General features: G+C 53.2%; 1 protein-coding gene across 1 annotated transcript in view; it reads right to left on the reverse strand.

The window, feature by feature from the left end:
• The window catches only part of PLXND1 (plexin D1), a 66,487-nt gene extending 42,562 nt beyond the window's left edge, over window positions 1-23,925 (reverse strand). The window contains 7 exon segments of the mRNA XM_039695535.1: window positions 472-646; window positions 1,184-1,313; window positions 1,998-2,098; window positions 3,902-4,033; window positions 6,867-7,043; window positions 22,322-22,540; window positions 22,542-23,925. Coding sequence (XP_039551469.1) covers window positions 472-646; window positions 1,184-1,313; window positions 1,998-2,098; window positions 3,902-4,033; window positions 6,867-7,043; window positions 22,322-22,540; window positions 22,542-23,213 — 1,606 coding nt within the window. The 5' untranslated portion in view covers window positions 23,214-23,925.
• Window positions 23,926-25,418: the final 1,493 nt, after the last annotated feature.

Below are 25,418 nucleotides of genomic sequence, written 5' to 3' on the forward strand. Positions count from 1 at the left end.
GACTGGAAACGGGGCTCAGAGTCCCTGAGCTCCTTTAGGTACCCACTCGCTCTTCCTCCAGAACTTCTCCTGAAAGGCAGCGTGTGTTTTGGAGGGAAATTGAAGAAAGCAATTGAAAATATCTATATAAAAAACTACATTATTTTCCTAGGGCTAAAACATTTTGGGCTTAGTACATACTAAATCTAAAGCAGAAGCTCAAACCAGATAAAAATAAGCACATGAACTGGCATTTAAATTCTGATGTTTAAAACAAAAATTCATAGATTTGAAATACTATCAATTCATGTAAAGAGGGTGGAATTCCTACACTTCAGAGTCATATGCCCTGTAAAACAGACACAGCTTCAGGCTTTTCTTCCCTGTATGTGTTAACTGCACATACAACTGAAAAAAAAATAAATAAAGCCTATTAAAAGCTATGTCCACAAAAGTGGTTAGAAGGAACACATTTTGTTTGCTTCTGCATACCTTGGTCATCAGGAAATGCTGGATATTTCTCGTGTGGAAGCAAACTGCAATAAATAAATTGGTTTACATCATCCCCAGCGACTCTGGCTACCGTGTGGATGTTGTTTCCATAGTCACATGAAATATTTGTTCCATTCAAGTTCGGGATAGTTCCATTTATTTGTATTATCAGGGCCTATATTAGACAAAAAAGTCAGCTATTATCACAGAAAATTATATTTAGAAATAGTCAACATTTTAGAAGCTTTTAAGAGGCAAGCAACTCCAAAACAAGCCCACAGACAGGGTCTGTCTTGAAACAAATAATATTTTGATAAAAACCTTTAACATATAATTAAAATACTTTAAAATAGCAACAATACAAAACCAGGAAATGAGTTGACTCAGCTGTCTGCAGCTGATTGCGTTTGAAATTTTGCGAGCCTGCCCTGTGTGTTTGGTGCAGCGGCTCTGGGTGGTTTTTGCCGTAGGCTCAGCTCCGGGTGCTGTTTTCCTCCAGACCTGGCACGCAGCTGGCTCAGGCTCCGGGGTGCAGCAGGTCACCCCCAGCTCCCCCAGAGCCCCGCCAGGTGCAGCAGCAGAGCTCAGCACCCCCTGACCCACAGCCACGCCGGGGGAGCCGAGCTGCTCCGCGGGAGGAGCTGGGGTGGCTACTGCCCTGGGAGCAGGCATGGCTCCACAGAGCCTGCAGTGGAACTGGCAGCAAACGCACCGGGTTCTCTTTGTCAATATTGATCTCAGGCTCCAGGATGGTCATGGAAGGGCACTGCTCCACTCCCTCACTCACACTCGCCCAGAAGTTGGCCCCTGTGAAGTTGGTGCACTCGTGCTGCAGAGAACACCTGCAACGAACAGAGGAACAGCTCGTGGTTGATCAGTTTTAAAACAGGTGATAAAAAATGAATTATGAATTGAATTTAATTTCTTGTGAGGGAAGCTCCTGAGAAAATCTTGTGTCTGTATCTTTCTCCTTCATCCATGCAGCTAAGCCTTAACATTTGCTGCTATGGTTTGTCTGCTTGCCATGATAAAAACATGTACTCTCACAGCACCATTGGAGCAGCAGGATTGAGGAAGGCAGGAAAAGGCCAGAGCTGAACCCAAACTCAGGAGGAGAGGATGACATTTTGTCTGACATCTTCAGTTTGCAAATGTGGAATCTAATTTTGAATATCCCCTTTTCCATGTGATTGTCTTCTACTGATAGATGAGGTTTGCAGGGGCAAAACATGGACTTTCACAGGGTGTGGGTTCTCCCAGTCCCACGGTTTGACACCTGCAAGAGATTCTTTGCACTGGCAGCTGCCTGTGGCATGACAATGCAGCTATGGTGAAGTCTTGGCTCTGAAGAGCATCCCAACCCTTTGGGCCAGATGCAATTGTTTCTAACAGCACGTATTTTGTAAGGAATGGAAAAAGACTGTTGGTGGTGTGACTGTGGGGAAATACAGAAGGCAGCAGAAATTCTAGCCCAGGCTGAGGGCCCAGGGACACGGTGACGTGCTCCAGGACAGGGCTGGTCCTACCTGGTCTCCATGGTGCACCACCCGCAGTAGGCGTCAGCGGCAGCCAGGCACTCTGTGCACGTCGAGTACTGGCTGCAGGCAGCCACCTTCACCCGGGTCATCTGCACGACAACACAGAGCTGCTGCCAGGCTGCACAGCCCCCAGACTGCACAGCCCCTCAGGCTGCACAGCCCCCAGGCTGCACAGCCCCCAGACTGCACAGCCCCAGACTGCACAGCCCCCAGGACCCCCCGCCTGGACGCTGCAGCACGGCCACGTGCAGCTGGGCACAGGACACCAGCACCTCGGGCTGCAACACCCTTCCCCTGGGGCAAACTCACCCAGCCCGCCACAGGAGCAACCCCTGGCATGGCTTGGACAGTGGAGCTGTGCCATGGCCACCTGGCATGGGGATGAGCCCAAGAAGCCACCTGCTGGAGTCCAGCCAGGGGCTACAAGGCCCAAGACAGGAATGATGCCCTAGGGCTTGGGAAACCACAGGGTCTGCAGCCAGCTGAGCTGGGCTAGGCTGGGCTGGGCCATACAACTGAGAGCTGGGCTAGGCTGGGCTAGGCTGGGCTGAGCTGCTCCTTTTCAGCTGGTGCCATGGCAGGAGCCATGTGAGACCAGGTTACAGAATGTGACACTGCACCTTTCAGAGGTGTCAGATGGACATAGCTTTACAGCTTGTCCCTCTCTGTGAAAAGCTCTCACCCAGACCTGCAGAAAGCTCCTCTCCAGTCACAGCCCAGCACTCGCTGGCTGTTTACACAAAGATCAGAAAGCAGCACCACTCTAGAAACCTTGATTTGTGAAAAAATCAAAGTACCTCTGGGGACTCACTTGGCAGGAGCAGTTGGAAGGGAAAGCATGTGTTGATTTCTGCTCTCTCCTCCTTTGATCTCTAAACATTTGGGAAGGAAACCTGAGTGGTCTGGAAGAGCGGGGACTGAACATGCGAGGTGCAAGAGCCCTGAGCTCCCACCAGGCAAGCACACTCCAGGCTGTAGGCTCCTTGAAGCCCCACTTCACCCACAGCACCTCACTGCTCCCCAGCCCTGCGGGGCTCACCCCAAGCCTGTCAAGCTCCTGGGGAGCTTCCCAGGGTGCTCTCTCCACCAAAGAGGAACTAACTCATCAGATTTATTGGAAAAGAAGCAGTCAGAGGAGGCACCATGAGCACCACAGCAGTGTTTGATCAGCCCGAGTGGAGGGCACAGCCCAGCCAGGGGCTGAGATGAGAGGAGCCATCAGCTAAAGAGGCTTCCTGGGAGGGTCTGTGAAATGATAATGACCAATCTGCAGGGAATTAGAGCTCAGAAAATACAAATGCAACATGTAACATTTGGGGTTGTGCATCTGTTTTGACAGATTAAAATGTAATTCAGGACAAACCCTCAGTGCCTGGAGCGCTCAGCTCTCATCTTCCTACTCTGTTAACTTGATGGAGATGGGACTGCCTGTCTGTACCTGCTGCAGCTCTCTGCAGAGCCCTCCTGCCAAGCACTGAGCAGAAACCTCCCCAGGGACCACTTCTGACAGGCACTTTTTGTCTGTAGGATCTCCTGAAAGCCTCCCTAAAAACCATGTACTGTCATTTTGGGGTTTCTGTACAGGAACAAACTTTGCTTATTTCCGCGCTTATTTCTGCACTCCCACAAGTGCAGTCAGCTTCAGTATCTTTCACTCTTCTTTTTACCTGACCACCACAAAGACCTGATAAGATGGGCTGCATGGTGTTATCACCCAGCACAGGAGAATGGACAGGCACCTCCCCAGAAAGCCCAGTGACAGCCAAAGCTCTGAACGTCTTGGCTCTCACCATTAAAGAAAATTTTATTGTCCCTTTCTGCTCCCAGCTCTGAGCTAAATCAAATGCGTGCTGTGCTCCAAGAACTGTTTTGTTGAGGACTGAAGATCTCACCTGGTAAGAGGTCATCAGGTAGAGGTAAGTGGAATCAGAAGGGTCAAACTGCATGATGGGATGGACAGGCTCTCCGTAAGCCACCGAGATGGATCTCCTGCTAATAACCTTCATCGCACTGTCCAGGTTTATCTGTAAGAGAAGACGCCACTCACTGAGACCATTTTCAAACACTAAGGGCAGCAGATCATTTCTCCTTGGTTATAAATAAAAACCAGAGTGGTATTCAGTGGTGCCCCGAGCTGTCGAGCACTGTGACTCTCTGCACACTCTGCAGGCTGCACACACAGACAGAGCTTCCCTGGAAAGTCAGCTCTGTGTCACTGGGCAGGCATGGCACAGCCCAGAAAGCCCCAGCCCTGCTCAGTGATGCAGGACCCTCGCTGTCCCTCTGAGGGGCTGCCTCTGGCAAGGGTCTGATGGGAGGCTGTACCCCTGCACAGCTTGCTCCAGCAGGCACAGCAGCCTTTGTGTTACCCTCATGCAAGTGACTGCACCAGCCTTCAGGCCTCATCACATACATACATTCTGTACAGAGAACATTGAGTTTCCACAACTTAATGAAAAACAGTGAAAATCAGCAACAGGGCTGTACAGCATGGCATCTCCTGCTCCCTGCATATGTGAAAAATAAGTGTTGTCACTGCCAGCCAGAAGAAGCTCCTATCCCTGCTGACTCCAGAAGACCACGGCAGCTGCCACGAGAGTGCCAAGTCCTACCTTTCCTCATGAATCACCAGCCCAAGTGCTGGCAGTGATGGAGGAGGCTGCACAGCATCAGCCTGCCTTTCAGTTCTCTGAATGTCTTGGCATTTGACTTGAAAATTCAGTAAATTAAATGTGGCATTGCTGAGAGGAAATAACAATGGGGCTACACAATTTCTCGTGACAGTCACTTTTCAGCTTAAAACAGAAAGGGAGTGAGGAAAATTCCGGCCTCCTTACTAGCAAGGGAAGGCAATAATTGTAATGACCAAGTGTGCCTCTGTTCTCTAAATGTGGATTAATTAATTAACATAGGTTAATTAATTCTTACACTGGAGCAGCACTGACACACCCCAGTATGACAGCACAGGCTCAGGCTTCTCTCTGCTAAGAAACAGCACAGAGAGCTATGCAGAAAAAGGGTACTATCACTGTGTCCATTTTAAAAGCTGGCTGGCCAGAAGCTAAATTATTTCCCTGGGATCACCCAAGAAATCCATGAACTGAGCCCTGACGTTCCCCACTGGCTCCTCTCTCCCTCTGTGCTGAGATGTGCTCCACGTGGCTGGTTACAGACACCTGTGCCTGGCTCCCTCTGCCTCCTGGCAGGTTCACCCTACACCCTCTTCACACAGGCAATTCCCTGGATTCCAGGGGCTGCAGGCTCTGGGGAGAGCCCCCACAGCAGCACAGAGAAGCAGCGACCGCCAGCCCTGGTGCAGCAGGGGAGCAGGCTGGGCTGGAGGACACGGACTGCGCTGGGTAACGCCACCACAGCACTCACCTGCTTCCACACTGCACTTCCACTCCTGCACACATCAGGAGAGACCCGTCCCTCCCACCCCTGCCCTGGAGGGCACTGCACCCTGGCACATCTTGCCCCAGCTGTGCTGCCCAAGCACTGCTGACCCTCTCATGATGGCTAGATTGTCCTCACCAAATGCCAGAATTGCTTTAATTGGCCATACATGCCCCTGGTAGCCTGACTGCTGCTGGCAGGAGCTGGGCAAGCACTATGTCTGCCCCTCTGCTGTCTTTTCTCAGGCAACAAATCTGAATTATTTGCTCACACAAAGTACCTCGTGTCCCGTGCCAAAGAGCAAGGAGCCCCAAAGGTAGAAGGGCTTCTGGTTATGCAGCTGTGTTGTGGAATTAGATTACAGCTATCTGAGCAAATTATCCCAGCACAGGGTAGGCAGGAGCCTCTCCCTAATGGAGGCAGTGCAGATAAGGCTGCTCTCTGCAGATGATAATGGAGCAGAGCTGTTAATGCCGTGTGAACAGGCTGCTCTGCGTGTGGCATGTGCCCCCCAGCCCTCTGTGCCTGGCCCACTGCCAGCTCCCTCCCACCCTCACAAACTACCTGCCCCTGTGGGCAACAATCAAAGCAGGGAGCCTCCGTGTGATTGTTCCCACGTTTCTGCCAGCAGCATTGAGATCCAAGGGAAGAAACTGCGTAAGTTTTCTTCTACCCAAGTATTTTGATCCAGTATCCCACATTATGCATCAGTCCCCCCAGGCAGAGATAAAGCAGGTATCAGCTGTCTCTGCTCCAGGCATTTTCCTCTTCTTCTCTATGGACTTTTGATACTGGCAGTTTACCAGACTGCTGTCTGGTAAATCAAAACTTTCTCTGGCAAACTTCAAGCACTAAGGCTACTGAGAGCTTGGCCTTGTGTCCTGGCTGCAGAGCTGGGGCATTGCATCACCCTGCATCACCTCTTACATGTTATTTAGAACAGACTCCACCATGGGCTCACACCTGCTTTGGATTCAGCTGTGAAGAATCTCTTGTGATTCCCCTGCCTACATGGAGTCTTCAAAAGCCAGTACCTCAGAGGGAGAATTTATTAGAAAAGCTTTTAATAATTTTAATAACTTCAACAATTAAAATAATGACAAAATATTGTAATTAAAGTTAGATTATGTTGTGCATATAACAGTATTGTTTTAAAATTATATTAATATAATTAATAAAATAGTCTAATAAAATTAATTTCTAATTCAATGCTGCACAATAGCATTTTCAGCTTAGGGTTTATCAAAAGCATCCTGCTCACATGGCAGCCCTGAGCAGTGATTAACAGCCACCAGTCATCAGGCAGCGTGTGTCCCTGCCCAGGCTATGGCAGTTCCCAACCACTTCTTCATTGCCTGAAGGAGGCAGGTGCTCAAGCCCAGGAGACAGCAGGTGCCGTGCTCTGGGCAGAGCGGAGGTGCTGGAAGGGGAGCCCTGGCACCCACCCTGCGCCCCACTTGCCTTCAGGAGTCCTCCACTGGCCGTGCCCAGGAACACCACGGTGTAGTTGTTGACGCTGGCCACGGCCACGGCGGTCAGGCCGCTGTAGGTGAAGACGGGGGTGGCTGTGACGGGGTTCACGATGGCCAGCGGGTGCTGCAGGTGCGCGGCTCCGCAGTCCAGCTGCTCCGGCTGCAGCTGGGGAGAGACACCAACATCAGCAGCGGCACGAGCACCCGCGTGCGCCCTTGCCGCCCCGCAGCAGGGGGACAGGCTTCCCAGAGCCCCAGAGCCCCGCACTGCTGAGCCAGGAGCAGGAAAACACAACTGGCCCTGGCTGCTGAGCTGGCCTGCAAGGGCTGGCCCGTGGGCACGAGGCTGATAGAGGGGCTCCCACGTGGACTCACTGCCAGGTGCCAAGGGGCAAAGGCAGTGGTTAAGGACTTGTCATTGACCTGTGCCTATGAGCAGGCACTTGACTTGTTTGGCCCAAAGCAAGACAACAGACTTGACTCTCCTGTGTTAAATTAATTAGTGCATTTGCTGCATGACAGCAACATTTGCAAGTGGAACTGATGCCTCATATTCCTACTGCCCTGCCAAGATGCACCCAAGATTTATGATCCCCTCACTCCAAACCCTCTGAGATTCTCATGTAATTTCTGCTCAGACAGCTTGGATGGATTTGACAGCACCTGAACATCACAACAGTCTCACTGCCAACAATTCACCTGCAGTCACTCCTGCAGCAGCTTTTCTGAGCTGCAGCAGGTGCAGCTGGAGCCCTTCAAACGATGAGCACGTTTCAAGGGCCATTACCATGTCATCCACAGTGTCACCCCAGGTGTAGCCCAGGGCACGCTGTCACCCCGCTGTCACACTCCCGGGCAGGGCTGGCACTCCAGCAGCAGCAGGTATCCCAGGCCACCCGTGCACAGTCCAAGCCCCAGTTGTGGGAAGTGCCTGTACAAAATTCCAGTGAGAGATGCCTGCAGGGCTGCATCCCACACCCCAAGGACAAAGCACATTTATGCCTTTCTGAATCCAGTCATAAGGCAGATAGCACTGCCACAGAAGCTGACAGAAGTCTGAATTTAAGCAGAATAAATGCAGGGATTTGAGGCTGTATCTGTCAGGGAATGGGAATGCAGTTTCCACCAGGCAGAAGATGACCACCAGCCTGTCCAGCACAGTCCTTCCTCCATGGGCTACACTAGGGCCTGGATGCTAATTCCCTAGTCATCATCACTATTTCATTAATGGAACCAAGATAAAGCTTTGGCTCTCTCCTCTCTCCAGACAGTTCAGAAGATTAAGCAAATCTTTAGGCTTTGCAACAGGAGGGTGAGACTGGGCAGGGTCTCTCTGCAGGGTCATCCCACTTTGGGGTGCAACTCTTGCCTCATGCAGATCTGCCCCCAAGCCACCACCGTGTCTTGGGTTGGTGCCACACCACAGCAAGACATTCCTGGGGACAAGTGGGGAAGAAACATGCTAAAACCCAAAAGGAATGCAAAGTGGTGGGGTTTTGTATGCCTAAGCAAGGGATGGTGCCCCTGCACCAGCAGAAGAAACAAAGCCCCAGACAGATGCCCACAGGGGGTTGGTGACATCCCTGTCATGGCCACGAGTGGAGCAGGGAGCAGCCAGCCTGGGGACTGCAGGCATGGCAGTGCCCACTGCTCTCCCTTGCATGGCAAGCACAGCAGCAAACCTCGCCAGGAGCTGTGGTGCCACCTCACCAGGAGCTGGGTGTGTTGCAGCAGCTGTTCAGCCAACAGCTCGGGTAGCAGAGCAGCCACACCCCGCAGCAGCCCTGCACAAGAGCACGTACCCCCAGCACAGGAGTGCTGCTGCAGACACATCCCGGGCTCGTGTCTGCTGCTGGGCTAGCACAGCCACAGTGCACTGGAGACAGGCTGGGTCTTCTCCAAAAAACCACCCTGACCTTGGTCCCCTGTGTCCCACCAGACCCCATGGCCAGACACGGAGTAACAAAGCCTGATGTGAAAAACTTCCTCTGCTCAGACGAGTGCCAAATGGGGCAGCACGTTCAAAGCTGCAGCTCTGTTCTTACGGGACCAAGACAAAAGGATCAAGTTTGTGGATGCAATGCTAAATGCATTTTGCAGTTTCACTGCATCTCATTCTAGTAAAAAGTAAAGTTACAGCCCAAATGTCTATGTTTTCTCTGTAACTGGACCACACAACTTTTCTCATATTATACAGAGGACATGGCAAGCCATTCATGTTTCTGATTTAATAATTCCTTCCCCTCACAAACAGCTATTTAGAAATTCACTTGGGGTTATTTACTTGTCTTAGGGATGATTATCTCTAGCTCTTCTTCATTACTCTTTAAGAATATCACCACCTGAAGTTTACAAGGCTCTTTCCTGCAGGGAAACTGAGGCACAGAGGCATCTCCGGCCACCTGGGACCCCAAGGGACGCTCAGCACCTCCTCTCTATGGCAGCTGTGCAGGAGCTGGGACCAGCATCACTGCCGGCCAGCCTGAACGACATGGCCCTTTCTTCTCACAGGTGGCCAAAATCACGGGAAGTCCCTTATCTGCAGCGCCTGCCTGCTTATAAATCATGTATTTCAGAGCTCATATCAGTGCAAAGTGTTTTCCACAGTAAACAGGATGTAACTATTCTAACCCGGGCTAAGCTTTATTCTGGCTGCACACATCCTTCCTCTGAAACACCTTTCTTCAAATGACATCAGATCTCCCAACAGACGGATGGGAAGGAGACATATGTTATTTCCCTCTCCCGGGTCCAAAGAAGGGATGACATGCTGTGCTGCTGCTACCCATACCCCACAGCACCAAGAGGACAGCTAACTCCATCACGTTACAGTAAACAGGATACAGCCAAGTCACCTCCTTCTGCGGGCACCAGGCAGTCACCACAGCTGGGGAATTGTGCTGGATGAATGCAACAGAAGGCCATCTACAAGTGCAAGGGGTTAAATCTCACTCCTTAAATCAAGCTGCCCTATCCTGAAGTGGGAAAAGAATAAATGTTTTCTTCCAAAACCAATCTCTTTCTGTAATCTGCATTTTAAAACACCCCTTGGGCATTTACTGTATTGCCTCTATTTTTCTTTGACACGCTCTGGGTACTCAGTAACACACAGAACTGACTCCAGATCAAAACCTCCTGCCCACAAGATGTTTGACTCTGCCACTCTGTCGCTGATGAGGGCGAAGCTGGGCACAGCCAGGCCAGCACCAGCTGAGCAGCTCTGTCAGCCCCAGCCCTGCCAGGACAGGGGACACTGCTGTGCCCCTGCACGATGCAGTTTGTGCTATTGCTGCAAACTTCACAAGTGATGCAAATGAATTCAAATCAAGGGGCCACAGCTAAGAGGATGGTTACTCAGATTAACCCCTGAGTGTGATTGCAGAAACAAAATGGGACAGAGATAAAAGATTTCCAGCCACATCACAGCTCAAGAGTTCAGCTGTCCTCACAGTGTGAATTCAGCTCTTTATCCCAGGCCCATAAGGAGCATAAAAAGCGATTTCCCAGAATTTCCATTACAGCTCCCCAGCCCTGGGCATGCAGGATGTCCCTTCGGGAAGGAAGTCTGTTGGAAACAGAAGGAGGAAGAGGAGTGGTGAGGCAGCTCTCAGGAAAACCATGAAATGCGCTGATTTCTGCATCCTGTGTTTGTGACCTTAAAAATAGTTCTCAAGCAAAGCTGGAGCTAATTTGTGACTCAGAAGCTGCGGCCCAGAGCCCCTGCCCTCCACGAGGCCATGCTGGCTGCGCTGCAGCAGCTCCAGAGCTCCGGAGCGAGAAGGGGAGCCCGGCCCCTTTCAGACTTCATATCAGAGAGGATTAAAGTGTTGGCTTCCAGCATGCCTGGAGTCCTGGGAAAATGACACAGCCAGCATCGGATAATCCGCTCCAAACTTGTTGATTTGTAGGACTTAGCCATCATCTTCATAGGCTCAAAATTTGGCAGCTGCTCCCACACAACTGACATTTTCAGGCCATTAAAGGCTGTGATAAAAGGGCTCTAGTTTTATCTCTTGCTTTCCTTAACATAAACCATTAGGCTTTTATTAACATTTAGGTATGACTCAGGGAAATTTCTGACTGCAGAGAGAATATTCAGAATAATTAGGATACTGTCTGAAGAGAATAGCAGGACACAGACTTGCACTGAACAGTAGGGACAGGCTAAAAACCAGTGGGGAAATATTGCATAGGAGAATGGACACAGCCAGTGATGCCAAGCCAGCCTGGCTGCTTTATGCTAAGGGAGAGTACAAGCCCTGCTCTGTGTCGGGCAGAGCCCAGACCAACCACACACCCCCAGCATTCCCCCGAGCTCCCCGTCCCCCAGCAGTTTGTACACACAATCACTCATTTATCTGCTGCAGTGTCGCAACCAGACCTGTCAAAACCAGGCTTTTTGGGATGCCTGGAGGAAAATGTCATCCTCAGAAGAGGACTCCACTGTTGAGGCACTTGAGATGTAAGCAGCCTCCAGCTGCAGTGCTGCTCAAGGGCAGGCATTAGCACAGAGCTCCTCAGACTTCCCATCATATTTTTTGGGCAACAGGAGGCAAATCAATATGCACTTGTGGCCAGTCAAGGCACTCAGGCTGAAAATCTCTGGCAAAATGAATCTGGACATTTTTTCTCAAGAATTACCAACAGTGCAGTATCCACGCAGCACAGCAGACATCCTTAAAAAACCAAAAAAAGGCTCTAAAGTGAGACTTGCACTCTGGTTTCACTGTTTGCTTAGACAAGTTCCTCCAGTGAGGAGGTGGGGGTTCTGCTGTGTTTTGCCCGTTTGCACAATGCCAGCCCTGGGCTGGGATGCTTTGTGAGTCACTAATGTGACACCAGTAATGGTCTATCCCAACACCCCTCTGCTCCCAGCAGCCGCCCAGACCTTGTGCCTGCAGGAGCTACCACTCTTAGAAAACTCATTCTCCCCTCTCTCTCCTCTTGACTCCAAACTCTTCTTTCCTGCCAGCTCCTAAATTTCACTCTTGGCAGCCTCACATGGGACTGTGGCTGCGGTAAGGAAGGGCACAGGGCACAGGGGACTGCTGGGAGGCAGGACACAGTGAGGTAAGGAAGGGCACAGGGCACAGGGGACTGCTAGGAGGCAGGACACAGCAAGCACAGGACTGATGGCTGAGGAAAGGCACAGCTGGGTCAGGCCAAAGCACTGCACCCCAGCAGCAGCAAGGCTCACCTGCACTGCAGCCACAGACCTCAAACCACCAGAGGTGTGAGAGTGTGAGCCCTGGAAGAGGCTCTCAGCATCCCAGACCATCTCAGAGGGCAAAGCCCCAGCTCCATCTGCTGCTCTGGCAGTGGCAGCCCTGGGCAGACAGCACGTACTCTGGCTGCTGCCTGCCAGAGCCCACCTCAGCAGAGGACACAGAGACTGGGACAGGATCAGGGCACTGCTGGGCTGCAGGCACAGCCAGCCTGCTGCAGTGAGGCCAAAGCCTGACAACAGCTTGAGCAACCACAGGTCCCCATTGCCATCCAACCATCTGCTGCTCTGAGTCCTCAGAGGCTCCAGCCTCAGCTCCAGCAGCAGCACCAAAGCTGGATGCCTGCAGCTGACAGCGTGACCCCCTCTAAATCTGCTCTGCTCCCTCCTCCAGCCACAACTGGCCCAGCTCATGGCCACCATCACCCCATCAGCCCCAGCCCTGTCATGCTGACCCCAGCTGGAAAAGAAAGCTGAAGGCAATGCAGACAGGTGCCTGGCAGGACCTGCACAGCCCTCCCCCAAAACAGCCTTCCCAGCCCTGGCAGCCCAGTGTGGGTCCCCCCTCCCTGCTCCACACAAATCCAGGGTCTGGCACCCACCAGTGCTTCCCCAGCAGGGCACTGAAACAGCAAGGGGAGCTGCTCAAAGTGGAGAAACATGAAAAAGAAGCACTTTTTAAACTAAAATTGCACATCCTTCATGCCGCCAGGAAGACTGGTCAAGCTTATTATGTTAGCCTTCATCCTGCATTAAATACAATACTTCAGATTATACAATCGAATCCACCAGGAATGGGCAAGTAGAGGGATTAACAAAAAGGCTCCAGAGGGGTTGTCACAGTCAGAACAGCACATGTTTGAGCAGCAAGAGCTTGTATGTCCTTTAAATTCACCCCTCTTGGAAACTCAGCTCCTCTTCCCCCTCGCTGGGGACAGGGGGCTGAGCAGATCAGCCGAGTGTGCCCCATCTCAAGGACACCCACTTCTGCTCAGAAGCCCAAGAGACACCTCCCCCACTGAAACTGCTCAGAGTAAGATGCTTGGTTTATTGAGGCTGTAGTTTCTTAGCTGTTCATTCCTTGTTAGCCCTCCACCACTCAACCTGTGTTTCTCATTTACATTAAGCTTTGGCTTCAGTAACCAGCCGCAGACCATTCAAACTCTCTTCCACAGGGAAGAGTCCCTGATGAACCATGAGTTTGTCTCCTCGATCTTTGGTCGTTACTATTTTATTACTGCTAGTACTAACACTTAGCACTTCACATGCTCAAAGTGCTCTGAAGGCACATCTGTGCAAGCCAGGGCTGAAAAAAGCATCCATTAAAGTAACAGCTTCTTACCTAGCACAACTGGTCTTTTGCATGTGTCAGTTCAAATCTATTTCATTTAGCAACAGTTTATAGTAAATGTTTTCCTGTATTTTCCTCATTAGTTCTGCTGAATCAATTAAGCCCTAAGATAATGAGCAGAACTCTACCCTTCTCTTATACATCCTAAGTAAAACCTGCCTCTGAGAAGCAATGCTGTGCTGCAGTGCTGGTTCTACTGGATTCAGCAACTGAGCACTGCTCTGATTTGGTTAAAGCATGTAAGGCTCTCCTTTTCTCTATTATTTTATATTTTGACTTCAAGATTTGTAGAAGCTGCTGTTTCCAAAGCTTTTTGGAGAGACCCACTGAGCTTGCTGTGATACCAAATCCCAGCAGGAAATGGCACTACAGTTAGGAGATTCCAGAGACATAACATTGCAACCCCAGCTCCTCCCAAAACCTGACATCTTTTCCCAGCAGCTCAGGTGAGTGTAGCTGAGTTGTGGCTCCAGACAGCCCAGCAGCAAGGCTGCCACCACGCTGACCAGAGCAGGGTCCAGGCTGGGACACCCAGGAGGGATAACGAGGAGCACCCACCCCAGTCCTTTAGCCCTTACCTGGTTCAGAGTCGTGTACACATCAAACCAGACATCACCTGTATCTGCTCCCCAGACACTGATTTCTGTCCCTTCAAACAGACATTTGGCCCAGTTTCCTCCCATTTAATGACATGCTACACCGATTGCCAAAAGCCCAACGTGAGCCCCTGTCCTGTGCAAGGCAGTTCCCAGCCTTGGGAAACCACACACAACCAGTCCTGATGCCTCTGAACCAATGTCTAAGTCTATGAGACAAACTGAAGGATGACAGGGACTCGCAAGCCAAACTTTGGCTAAACCTCCTCATCTTTCACCTCTCCCCTCTTCATCGAGTGCTGTCATCACGCTGTAAAATTTCCCTTCCTAAAATGATCACTCCACACACAGCTATTTTCATGAATGTGCCAGGTTTCCAATAGCTCCTTTTATTTAGGTGACCCACCAGAGATGGCAGGGGCCACAAGCAGCTCACAGCCTGCTGGATGTTGGCAGCAGACAGTGGATGAAAACCAAATAACCAATGGGCTCCTGCTCCAGAAGGGAGCTGTACACAGCAGCAAAATACCTCAAACAGAGATGAGACAGAAATGGAAAGGTAAGCTCCAGATTTCCTTAAAATAATAGATGTACATGTTTTCAAAATCCAGACTTTCAGGCAATTTTGCTTCTGGGTTAGAATTGAAAGATTTGTATTCCAGTTCCACTTAGAATGCATAACCTGCAGACATCTTCTAACAGCAACAGCCCTCCAATGGTTCAGGCCCAAAATAGGCAGCGTTGTCCCAGGAGCTGGCACAGCATCAGCTGGGTTCCGGGGCTGCAGATGCAAACGTGAGCCTGCAGCTTCACTGGACACTGGGACTTTCACTGGGTTTGTGCCTGGGCTCAACCACCCCACCAGAGCTCCACAGCAGCACCCTTGGGAGCACGGCAGCAAACCCCTGATTGTGGCTCTGGCCATGCTGCCTTCAGAGGGGCACAGCAGAACGAGCCTCCTAACATGGAAAACAGCTTAACTGTCCAAGTTAACCCCTATCATGTTGCCCACTGGAGAAAAAGCCCAGGCTGAGGGGCCTCTTGTCCCACCTTGCAAGGCTGTGCTTATGCACAGGTCTGATAAACAGGAGAGGAAGGCACAGCAATCAGCAAGGGCAGATCAGACCATGTGCCATCCCTGTGGCTGCAGGATGCCACAGCCAGCACATCCCCACTCCCTGGAGACATCCTAGTCCCAGCTCCCAAACGCTCGCCTGAGGAGCCAGCGTGCTCTCTGTGCTGCACAAGCCCTGCTGGCACTCAGCAGGTGCCAAGGCAAGATCACGGTGGGCTTTGCTGCCCACCCTGCTCACCAGCACACCACACCTGGCAAGGGCTCATCTGGCCCGGCTTGGTCTGGGCTTTCCCAGGCACCAGTCATCCCACGCCCCTGCAGCCTCGCTCTGTCAGAGCAGCAGCAGCCAGCAGAGCTGCTCTCCAGATGTTAGGAATAAGTACTGCTCCCTCTGCTCAAAAAGTCAATAAATCCTACTGGCCTCTCGAAGTGAGAGGTGCCGTAGACAGTCTGCCACCTCCTCCACCTGCTGCAGGGTGTTACAGCCCAACTTGAAAACAACAGCTTAAAATCATTTCCTTACCAACCCCACAGGAATCAAAACCAAAAAGAACACAAAAAGCAAAACTCACAACCAAAAACACCCAACCAAACCAAAAAAAGAAATAGCAAAGCAGATCCCTCCTGCAGACATTGCTGTTGATCCCCTGCCACACTGCAGCCCCAGGGATGTCTGCTGGGGACAGTCACACAGGAACACTTGGGACCTCAATTCAAATCCTGACACTGCCCTCTTCTGAGCAGGGACATCCATCGGGGCACCTGAGCACCCACCTCTCCACCCTGAAACGAGCACAACAATGCTGCCCCAACTCAGGAGCTGCCCTGTACCCAGGGCTCACCATGCCAAGGGACCTTGAGCACATGGGGCTGTCAAAACACTGCCCTGGGACAGGGCACTGGGGACAAGGCCACCAAGCAACAGTCACCCACCCCTGGAGCCATTTTTCTTCCTTCAGTCGGGAATGCCAGCCCCCATCCAGCCCATGCCTGACAGAGGAGCAGTCCCACCCCTCACCTATCCCATTCCCAGCACAGGATAGCAGCCACCTGCCCCATCCATCCCTGCCTGGTGCAGCTGAGGGGCTCAGCCCCTGCAGCTGGGAGCTGCTGGCAGCCACGCTCCACCCTGGCACGTGCCATGCACGAGCCTGGCAGGGAGGCACGGCCACGCTGCCACAGGTAATGTGAGGTGGCACTCAGGGGCTGTGGGTGGTGTGTGGTGGCACTCAGGTGCCACAGGTAATGTGAGGTGGCACTCAGCGGCCGTGGGTGGCATGTGGTGGCACTCAGGTGGTCAGGACATCGTTTCCAACCACTGCAGGTTCCAGCTTGCCTGGTGCTTGCATTAAATTAAATTCGGGCTTACTGTGTTTCCAGCCCCTTGCTGGGAGAGGACATCGGAGTGTCCCAGCAGTGCCACTGAACAGACACCTGCTGGGATTTACAAGGCGTAGTAAGGTGTTTCTACAGCATCCCTGGGCATCCATACACATCCCACGGTGCCTTATTCACTTCTCCAGGTGCCCTCAGTCCCGTTCACTGTAAATGAAACTTTGAAACGTCAGAAAAGAGATGGCAAATCCCCTCATTTCCATCCCCGAGACCCTGCAGCTGAGCCTGCATCCACTGTGGCTCCTGGGGCGTGGGCTCGCGCTCACATGTGGCAGTCAAACACTTCCCTGGAAAACCCTTGGCTTTAGCCAAAACGACCCTTTTCCTGCTTTCCACCTAAACTGTTATTTATTACAGGATGGGCTCAATGGATCAAGCCTAGCCTGAGCATCCAGGTACCAGGAATTACCAGGTGTGTACAGCCAGCTGTTGGCAGAGCTCTCCAGAAACCAGCAGCCTGCCTGTGACCCCCTGTCTGCCGAGGGACTGGCAAACACTTGGCCTGCCCAGCCAGCAGCACTGGGCTCCCAGAGCAGGCAGGCACCGTGCCACATTCAGGAGCAGTTTCTGTTCCCTAAAGCAGCACAACTTCCCCTTTCCAGGCACAGAAACTTTTGCCACTTTGACCGAATTTCCCTTTGCAGTTTGGGACCTGTTTGAGCTTGAGATGCAAAGCAGGGATGAGCCCTGGGGCCCCCAGGAAAGCATTCCCACCACCCACCTTCAGCTCGGGGGCACGGACCTGCTCCTCAGGAGGCTGCCCTGGCACGGAGCACGGGGGCCACGCCAGCCCTGGCAGTGGGAGAGCCCCCGGGCACGGGCAGCCCGCAGGGCTGAGCCTGCCTCCCCGGGAAGGATGGTGCTCACACAGCTGCCTGTGTGCACCTGGGCTGCAGCAGCAGGTTGTGCTTTCCCACCAGTTCCCAAGGAAACCGAACCAGCAGCTGACCACAACTGTCCAGGTGAGAGACACAGCAGGTAGACAGTGCTCTGGTCTGGGTCCAAAGCCAGGCAAAGCTCACTCATGGCTTAAACCACAGGGCATCCTGGGTCCCACAGGCAGCCTGAGCCCTCGCTCCCAGCCCAGCAGGGCAGCTGGAGGGACACCAGCCTCCCACCATCTGTAACACCACATCCATGGTGACAGCCATGGAACAGCTCTGCAGCACCTGGGCAGCGACACCTTGGGGGGCTGCCAGCAACTCTAAACAGCCTGCACTGCAAAACACAGAAATTAGGCTTGCTACAAGAGCTCCTGCCTCATTTTTAATGAAGAAATTAAGTGTAAATTCCCCGTTTCCTTTTTGTGGCTAATCCTCTGGATTTATTTGAGTAGATGTAGGGTTAGAGCACATTTAGTTTCATGTTTGGAATTTCTAAATTAGTATAAACCAGCACTTCAAAGTAACTCAGCTCCTATAAAACACAATCCCATGGAGATGCCACAGTATATTTGGACAGTAAGTAGATGCTTTGTCATATTCCCACGTGTATATGAGATTTTTTTCTTTGGGAACATTTTCTGACTGGTTTTAAACCACATTTCCATGCCCAGGCACACACATATACAGAGATTGTTTATATAGTCTACCCAAGGAGTTCATTTTATTTAACAGCCCATTACAGCACAGCTCACTGGTGGGTATCTCATCATTATACCCCCAAACACGGTGTTCAGTGACCATGCAGGATCTGACACAAAGCCACAAGAGCCAGAAACTTGAGAATTAATGCTGAAACATTTCATTATCCCATGCCACTATGCCTATGGTTTTCAGCAGAGGAAACAAACTGGATTTTCAGCCTTTTTCAAGTTGCAGGCCCCAAAATATTTCCCAAGAGAGATGTAGTTCCCTGGCCAGCAAATCTAGGCCTAATGACTATATCTGCTTTCTGTACCTCTCCAGGAGTTTTTAGGAGACCCTGGGGCTCATGCAGAACCCACAGAAGACCCTGAGTTTGGTGCAGCTGTGAGCATGGGATGGGGTTTCCAGTTCAGCTTTTCCTCAAATAAGCTTGTTCATCACAGCAAAATGTGCACACAAAGGTGCCTGGCCGTGTCCCCTGCCAAAATACCCACTGAGAGATGGAGCAGTGGCAAGAGGACACTGTGGGGGCTTTGCTGCACTGGGACATAGCTGTGATGCAGCGTGAGCAGAGGAACAGCCAGGCAGAGCTTTGTTTTCAGTGGCACTGAGGGGGACACTCCTGGCATGTCCCACTCCTGGGACGTCCCCTGCTCTCGGGCCCGCCGGAAGCTGGGGATGGGCTCTTGCCTGCTTTGTTTTCTTATGAAATGTCTGTGTGGGATGTCTTCAGCACCCCACAGCTGTGTCACACTCCAGCCATGCAGCCAGCATAACCTCCAAACCCACTGGGCCATGATCCTCCCGGGGTAGAGCAGCTCAAATAGGAGCTATAAACCCACGCAGTGTCCCAAGAATTTGATAAGCTCTGTCAGCACACTGCTGCAAATGCTGTTACAGGCAGTTTGCTCCACAGAGCTCCTACTCCTCTTCCCTTCTGGGGGCTCGAGTCCAAATTCCACATGGGCTTTGAGTGGGCAAAACACCTCAGCGATTCCATGCAAGTATTCCAATTTAGCTGCATTTGACACGAAATTCATTATAAAAAACTATTTCTGTTGAGGGGAAGCAATCCTAGAGCTCACCCACTCACTGTCGGTGCAAGAAGCCAACCAACCTAAATCCTTCCCTCACACATCCTCCTTCCCTGAGCTGCCACTGTGAATTCATCTCCTTGGTACGTGACTTTTCAGCAGCCCTCATTGAGAAGAACCAACAGCCCCCACTCCTGACCTAGACCATCCTCCTCTGCACATTTTCTCCTCGTCTGACACAAAGCTGTTAAGCATGTGCTTAATTGCAAGTAAGCATTTCCATGAAGACAGGGGCTGTCTCCAGGCCAGGCTGGAGGCTCCCTTGCCCAGCCCGGGGCACGCAGGGCAGCTGGCAGATCCTCCTGCCTCATCCACCTTCCACAGCCCGTGTGGCCAATCCCACATGGCCACAGCGGGAGCCAAACAAGCGCTGCCACCACGTCGACTGCACAGGGACAAAGCCCCTCGTTCTGTGCCAGTCCCTCAGACCCCACAGCACTGCACTGGGGGAGAAGCCCTGCCCCACATCAGCCAGCTCTGAGCAGAAATGCCATGGGACTGCCAGGGATGGCTGGCATGTGGAGGGCCCACTCCCAAAACCCCTCACTGGTGGGTGAGGGCTGGAGCTGCCTGGCTGAGTCAAAGCAAGCGCTGCTGAGAGGAGCATTCAATTAGACTGGAGAGCACACAAGGGGTCAATGATTTTCCTTTCACACTGCATTACACCTAACAGCCCCTGGTCCAGACTTGTAACAACTGACTACTTCAACTGAACACACTCTTGGAATGAATCAGGCCAACATCAGGGGGTTTTTTCTTCCAAAAGGTGATTAAAACCCAAGATTTGGTCCTCAGGAAGAGCTAACAAGCCACGCTTACTAACACCAGAGCCCCTATCAGTGATGCACAGGCAATGGGAAAACTGGAAACCCACTAAGAGGAGGAGAAGTGGAGCTCACAATGGGAGGACAGATACTGATCTGCTCTGCCAGACCAGCTGCTGCTTTAATACATTTTCCTGCTGCCTTTCCACATCTGGGACACAAAACGTATCAGAGTATTTCACTGTCTTGAAGGTGGAAACTGATGTTAGGTTTTTGCAGCACAAAGAAACACACTATTACAACTCTTCTCTTGATACTGCCACTCTGGGACTTAAAAATAAAAACAGCTTGTTAACTTGTTGGCAATTCTAACAATTAAGGAAAAGGCAAAAAAAAAAGGCTCTCCTGACTAGCAGGATGGCTTCCCAGCAGGCTCGATCAGCAATTTTAGAGGAATATGCTTCAAATAAGTGGGAAGTGTAGAAATATTAGGCATGAACGAATATTAATGTTATGCTTCATTTATATCCTGCTGTACTTGACATCAAAGGATCTCAAAGCAGCTTTACAAACGCAATCTGACGCTACACGAGTTGGATTTCTGAATAACAATAAATACAGGAGTACGTGGGAAACCGAGGTACCTCGGGTTCTATGACTGGTTCAAGGCCAGTGACACAGTAGCAATATCAGTTGGTACTAGAACCCGATCTCCCCACCCATCTTTTATCACCACTGCTCTTTCTGCTGTCTCCACAAGAGAACAAATGAACAAATTGCCTTGCAGCCGGGTTTTGCCACGGTTGCAAGCACGGAGGGCTCCCACTGACTGCCAATGGCTTGGCAGTGCCCAGTTATTTTAGCTCAATCCCCCGACCCTCATCTCCTGTTGCTCATCCCTTCAAGAACAGAGCATCCTTTATGGCACCAGTGACAGCAGGCTCCTGGTTGCCCTCCCTGCCTACCCAGGTAGTGTTTGGAGAGGAAGGTGCTACCAGGAACACTCATTACAGAGGAGCAGTGTGACAAGCCAGGACCAAAGATGGAGTGAAATCTCATCTGTGCACAGTCTCCTTTGAGCCACTCATTAATTATCTGTCTAAATACCTTACTGGACACAGCACTTGATATTTTCAACATCAGCAGAGTGGTGATAGTCACGATTATTTTCTTTGCTGAACAGAAGTTAGAAAAAGCTGTATCTCCACAGCAGTCCTGGGGAAGCTCAAGGGTGATGGGTGCTTCTGCCACGATGTTTCAATTATGGCCAGGCAGTTTGCTCACTTCCCAAGCGCCTCCAGCAGCCCCAGCCCGATGCTGCTGCTTGACCCGCCTTGGCAGAGACAGCTCGATCCCGCCGGGGCTGAGGGGCTGCTCCGCAGGGATGCCAAGCATCAGCCACAGCCAACGGGAGCTACGGGTGCCTTCACATCCCCTAAACAGGATTCCTGACTCCCAGTGAGTCCTCTGAGAGCCGTGACCATGCCAAGATGTCAGGACTGAGCTCCCAGTGTTTAACACACCCAGTCTTTGTGGAATTAGCGCCAGCTACTAGATTTGCTGGCTGCCAGGCAGCTTGTACTTTGCCACCAGGGAAAAACTGTTCAACTTTGCTAGAGTAGGTCTATGAACCAAGTGCATTAAGACTACATATTTTACCACAGAGTGGAGATGCCACACTAAACACTCCGGTTACCATGGGAAACCTTTCTCTCTTTGCCACTGGCATTGCACAGGGAAGCCCAAGCCCAAATGCTCTCTATCTCGCCTCTGAAATCAAACAGATGTTTTCACAATCTTTGATGGAGCCGAGCTGTGCACTCGTCCCAGAGGAAGGAAAAAATGCAGCGTTAAAGCAGCCCTTTCCCCTCTCTTTTTTCCCAAGCATCACATACTTTTAGTGAAAAGGGAAACAGGCGACTCTGTCTCGCGCTAACATTTACGGCCACTCGGTAACAAACTGTGACAATGGCAAACTTCTGCCACGAACGCGGGGAGCCGAGGCTGCCTGTGTGCCGTCCCTGGCAGGGCTGTGCGCCGCGGGCCGGGACACGGGGCTGGCGATGCCCACGGACACCCGGGCGCGCAGGGCACCCACGAGAAGCGGGGCACCGGCGACCAGGTGAGGGGAACGATGCTGTCCCCGAGCAGGAGGGAGGGTCTCTGGGGAGAGCAGGGAGGGCAGCGGGCTGCGAGGCTCAGCCGCCCGCCCGGGGGATTCGCTCCAGCTCGGGAGAGGCGGCGACAGCAGCGGCCACGGGACGGGACACAACGGGATGGGGCCGCTGTCCGCCGCCGGCTGCCGGCTCCCCGCGCCCCTCGCCCCCTCGCCCCGGCAGGTGCCCGCCGCCCGCCGTACCTGTATATTTCTCTTCTCGCAGGCCGGGCCGGTGCCCTGCACCACACTGTCCAGCACGGTAACCATGCCGGCGGCCGGGCTGACGAAGCAGGAGTTGCGGGCGGCCCGGATGGTCTCCTCGATCTCGGCGAAGCGGAAGACGCAGAGCGCGGACTGCGGCCGCCCCCGGCCGCCGCCGGCTCCGGCCCGCTCGAAGACGCCGAAGAGCAGCTCCTCGGGGGGCGGCGGGGCCGGCGGGGCTGCGCCAGGCTGCCCGCGCCGGGAAGACGGAGACGAGGCGGGTGAAGGCGTCGGCGGCGCCGCCGCAGCGCAGCCCCAGCTGGATGTAGGACTCGGTCAGCTTCTTGGTCTCGCCGCTGCCGTTGAGGGTGGCCTCGGCCGGCTCGCCCAGGCAGATGCGGGCCAGCAGGCTGTGCGCCGGGCTCTCCTTGTCGCCCGCGTTGGCCTCGCTGTTGAGCGCCAGGTAGGCGTACGGGCGGCGGGCGGGCGGCGCGGCCCCGTGCTGCAAGAAGGCGCGGACGAAGCTGAGCTTGTGCCGCGCCTTGTCGCCCGCCTTGATCTTGAGGATGTTGTCGTCGGAGGGGTTGATGTCGAAGGTGAAAAGCTTGGCCAGGTCGCCGCGGGCGTTGAGGGCACGGATAGCGATCTCGGGCGTGTTCTCGAAGCGGTGGTCCTCCAGGCTGTGGTTGCGGGGGAAGAAGGGGCTGCCGAAGCCAGTGTAGGTGGCGGCCACCAGCAGCCGCGCCCCGCCACCGCCGCCGCGGCGCAGCACCAGCCCCACGGTGGAGGCGTTGGGGTGGTTGGCCGCCACGTTCAGCATGCTAGGGAAGACAGTGACCGAGTCGCTCCCGCCCGGCGGGAAGCGCACGGCCACTGCCGAGATGTTTGCCATGCTGCGCAGCTGGCAGAGGCCCTGGTAGATGGAGCCGCAGACGACGAGGACGCCCTGCTCCGGGTCGGGCTGCAGGATCTTGTTGTAGTTGTTGGTGAGCACCCTGGGGTGCTCACAGGAGGCCTGCGGCAGCTGCGGTGCGTGGCACAGCGGGCTGTCCAGCACCGGCCCCACCGCCGCCTCCGCCTCCAGCGCCAGCTCGCCCCCCGACAGCTGGAACAGCCGGTTGACGGCCGCCAGGTAAACGCGGGAGCCGGGGCCGTCCAGCGCAAAGTTGTTGGTGAGGGTGGGCGAGAGGAACTTGCGCTGCACCTCCAGGCCGGCGGCTCGGCCGGGCAGCAGCAGCGGCAGCAGCGGCAGCAGCACCGGGCGGCACCGAGCGGCTCGGGGGGCTCCGGACGGCGCGTCCCCCCGCCGCGCCAGGGGCTGCCCCGGGCTGTCCCCCTCCTCTCCTCTGCCCCCTTCGCGTTTTGGAGCAGGACAGGCCGGGCGGGAACGGGCGGGGGAAGAAGCACTTTTCCCGGCTGCGGAGCAGCACGGCGAGCCGGAACAGCCCCCCCGGAGCCCCCTCGCAAGCCCCCAGCCCGCAGATCCCCCGCAATACCCGCGCTCGCTCCCGGGCCCGGGCGGGGGACAGGCCGCACCCCTGCAGCGGCTCTGTCCGCACCGCTCGTCACAAGCGGAGCGCAGACCGGCCTGCGCGTCTCCTCTGCCCTCCAACGGGCGCCGCTTTAACAATTCCCAAAGTGATTTCCCAAATTACGCACTGGGACGATGTAGGGGACAGCCCCTGAACCTCCGCCCCACCCCGAGGGATCGCTCCACCCGAGCGGGCTCGCTGCCGGGTGTGTCGGCTGAGTCCCCGTGGCGAGGGGACACGGCCGCGCCTGAGGAGCGCTCCCGGGCAAGGCTGCGCCGAGAGCCAGGGTCCATCCCGCTCCATCCAGACGGGGCCACGCATCCTGCAGCAGATACCTTCTTTGCCCATGGATCTCACGTCCCCGCAGGCTTCATGAGCCAGCCCTGAGCAATTAGCCAGCCCATTACCCAGCTGGCCTCCTGCCACAGTACCGTGACACAGGGCACAGCCGTAGGTCGCGCAGGGTCCCGAATCCCTGGGCAGCCCAGCCAGGTCCCCGTGCAGGAGGGGACGCGGGCGTGCTGCAGCGCATGGCAAATGCCAAGGTCATGACATGCTCAGCGCTATGTGCACGCTTCAAGCCGAAGCACTGGCTTCAGGCAAGTGGGGGACGTGGGCACAGCGCCCTTGCCGGCAGCCTGGGCTCCCACCAAGAGCAGAGAGCTGGCTGGAGCACCCGTGCGCTGCAGGAAGGCAGCGGTGGTCTCGCGGTGCGGCAGTTGTGTCAGCGAGGCATCGCACCAGCCACAAGCAGCTAGCAGCCTCTGAAAGGCTGGGGAGGGTGGGAAATGGAGGCTGGTGTTTGGTCACAGCTGCCTGGAACTGCTGCCCAGGCGATCCCTGAAGAGCTGTCCTCCCTCTCCCCAGGCTGTGCCTTAGGCCCCTGCCCATTCCTGTGCCATGGAACTTTAGTTATACAAAACATGTTAGTGAGGCTGATGGGGATTCTGCACGACTTCTGTTCTGGATAGAAAAATCCTCTGTTGTTGTCTAATCTCATTTCTACACCTGCCAATTTTCCTTTCCCCTTCCTGTCTCCTCTCCCTCTTCAGAGCACTAATTAATACACAACTGCCTTGGCCATGCCATGTCCACTGAAAATCTGCATGGAATTAAATGCTGTGCTTTCTTGCTATCTTACTCATTGTCTCTGCTAATCATATCCTTAATTAAGAATTATTAGCTGTTTTTAAATGTGGGACTCACAGTTGTTAGTGGCTTTTTTCCCTTAAACTACAAGTTAGCAATTTTTAAATGTGATCATGTCTTTAATTGCATGGAAATAAATCCACATGATCCCAAACCCTTAATCTGCCTATTTTAGGATTTCTTATGGCTGCTTACCCTGATAGCAGAGCATCTTCCATGTGAAATCAGCCTTTTAAGGCATATCAAATTAGGTTCCAGATTACAGTGAATTAAAAAAAAAATAGGCCAAAGAACATTGAAAAATATGTGACTTACCCAAAGGTATCCAGTACTGGCTCTGTCAGAAAAAATTCCCCAGGAACTCTGACTCCTATTGCCTATGCCAAACATTTGTCTACACTGATACAATTAAAGAC

The sequence above is a fragment of the Passer montanus genome, unplaced genomic scaffold, assembly GCF_014805655.1.
Source record: "Passer montanus isolate IOZ18808 unplaced genomic scaffold, ASM1480565v1 scaffold9, whole genome shotgun sequence".
In the NCBI taxonomy this organism is placed as follows: Eukaryota; Metazoa; Chordata; class Aves; order Passeriformes; family Passeridae; genus Passer; species Passer montanus.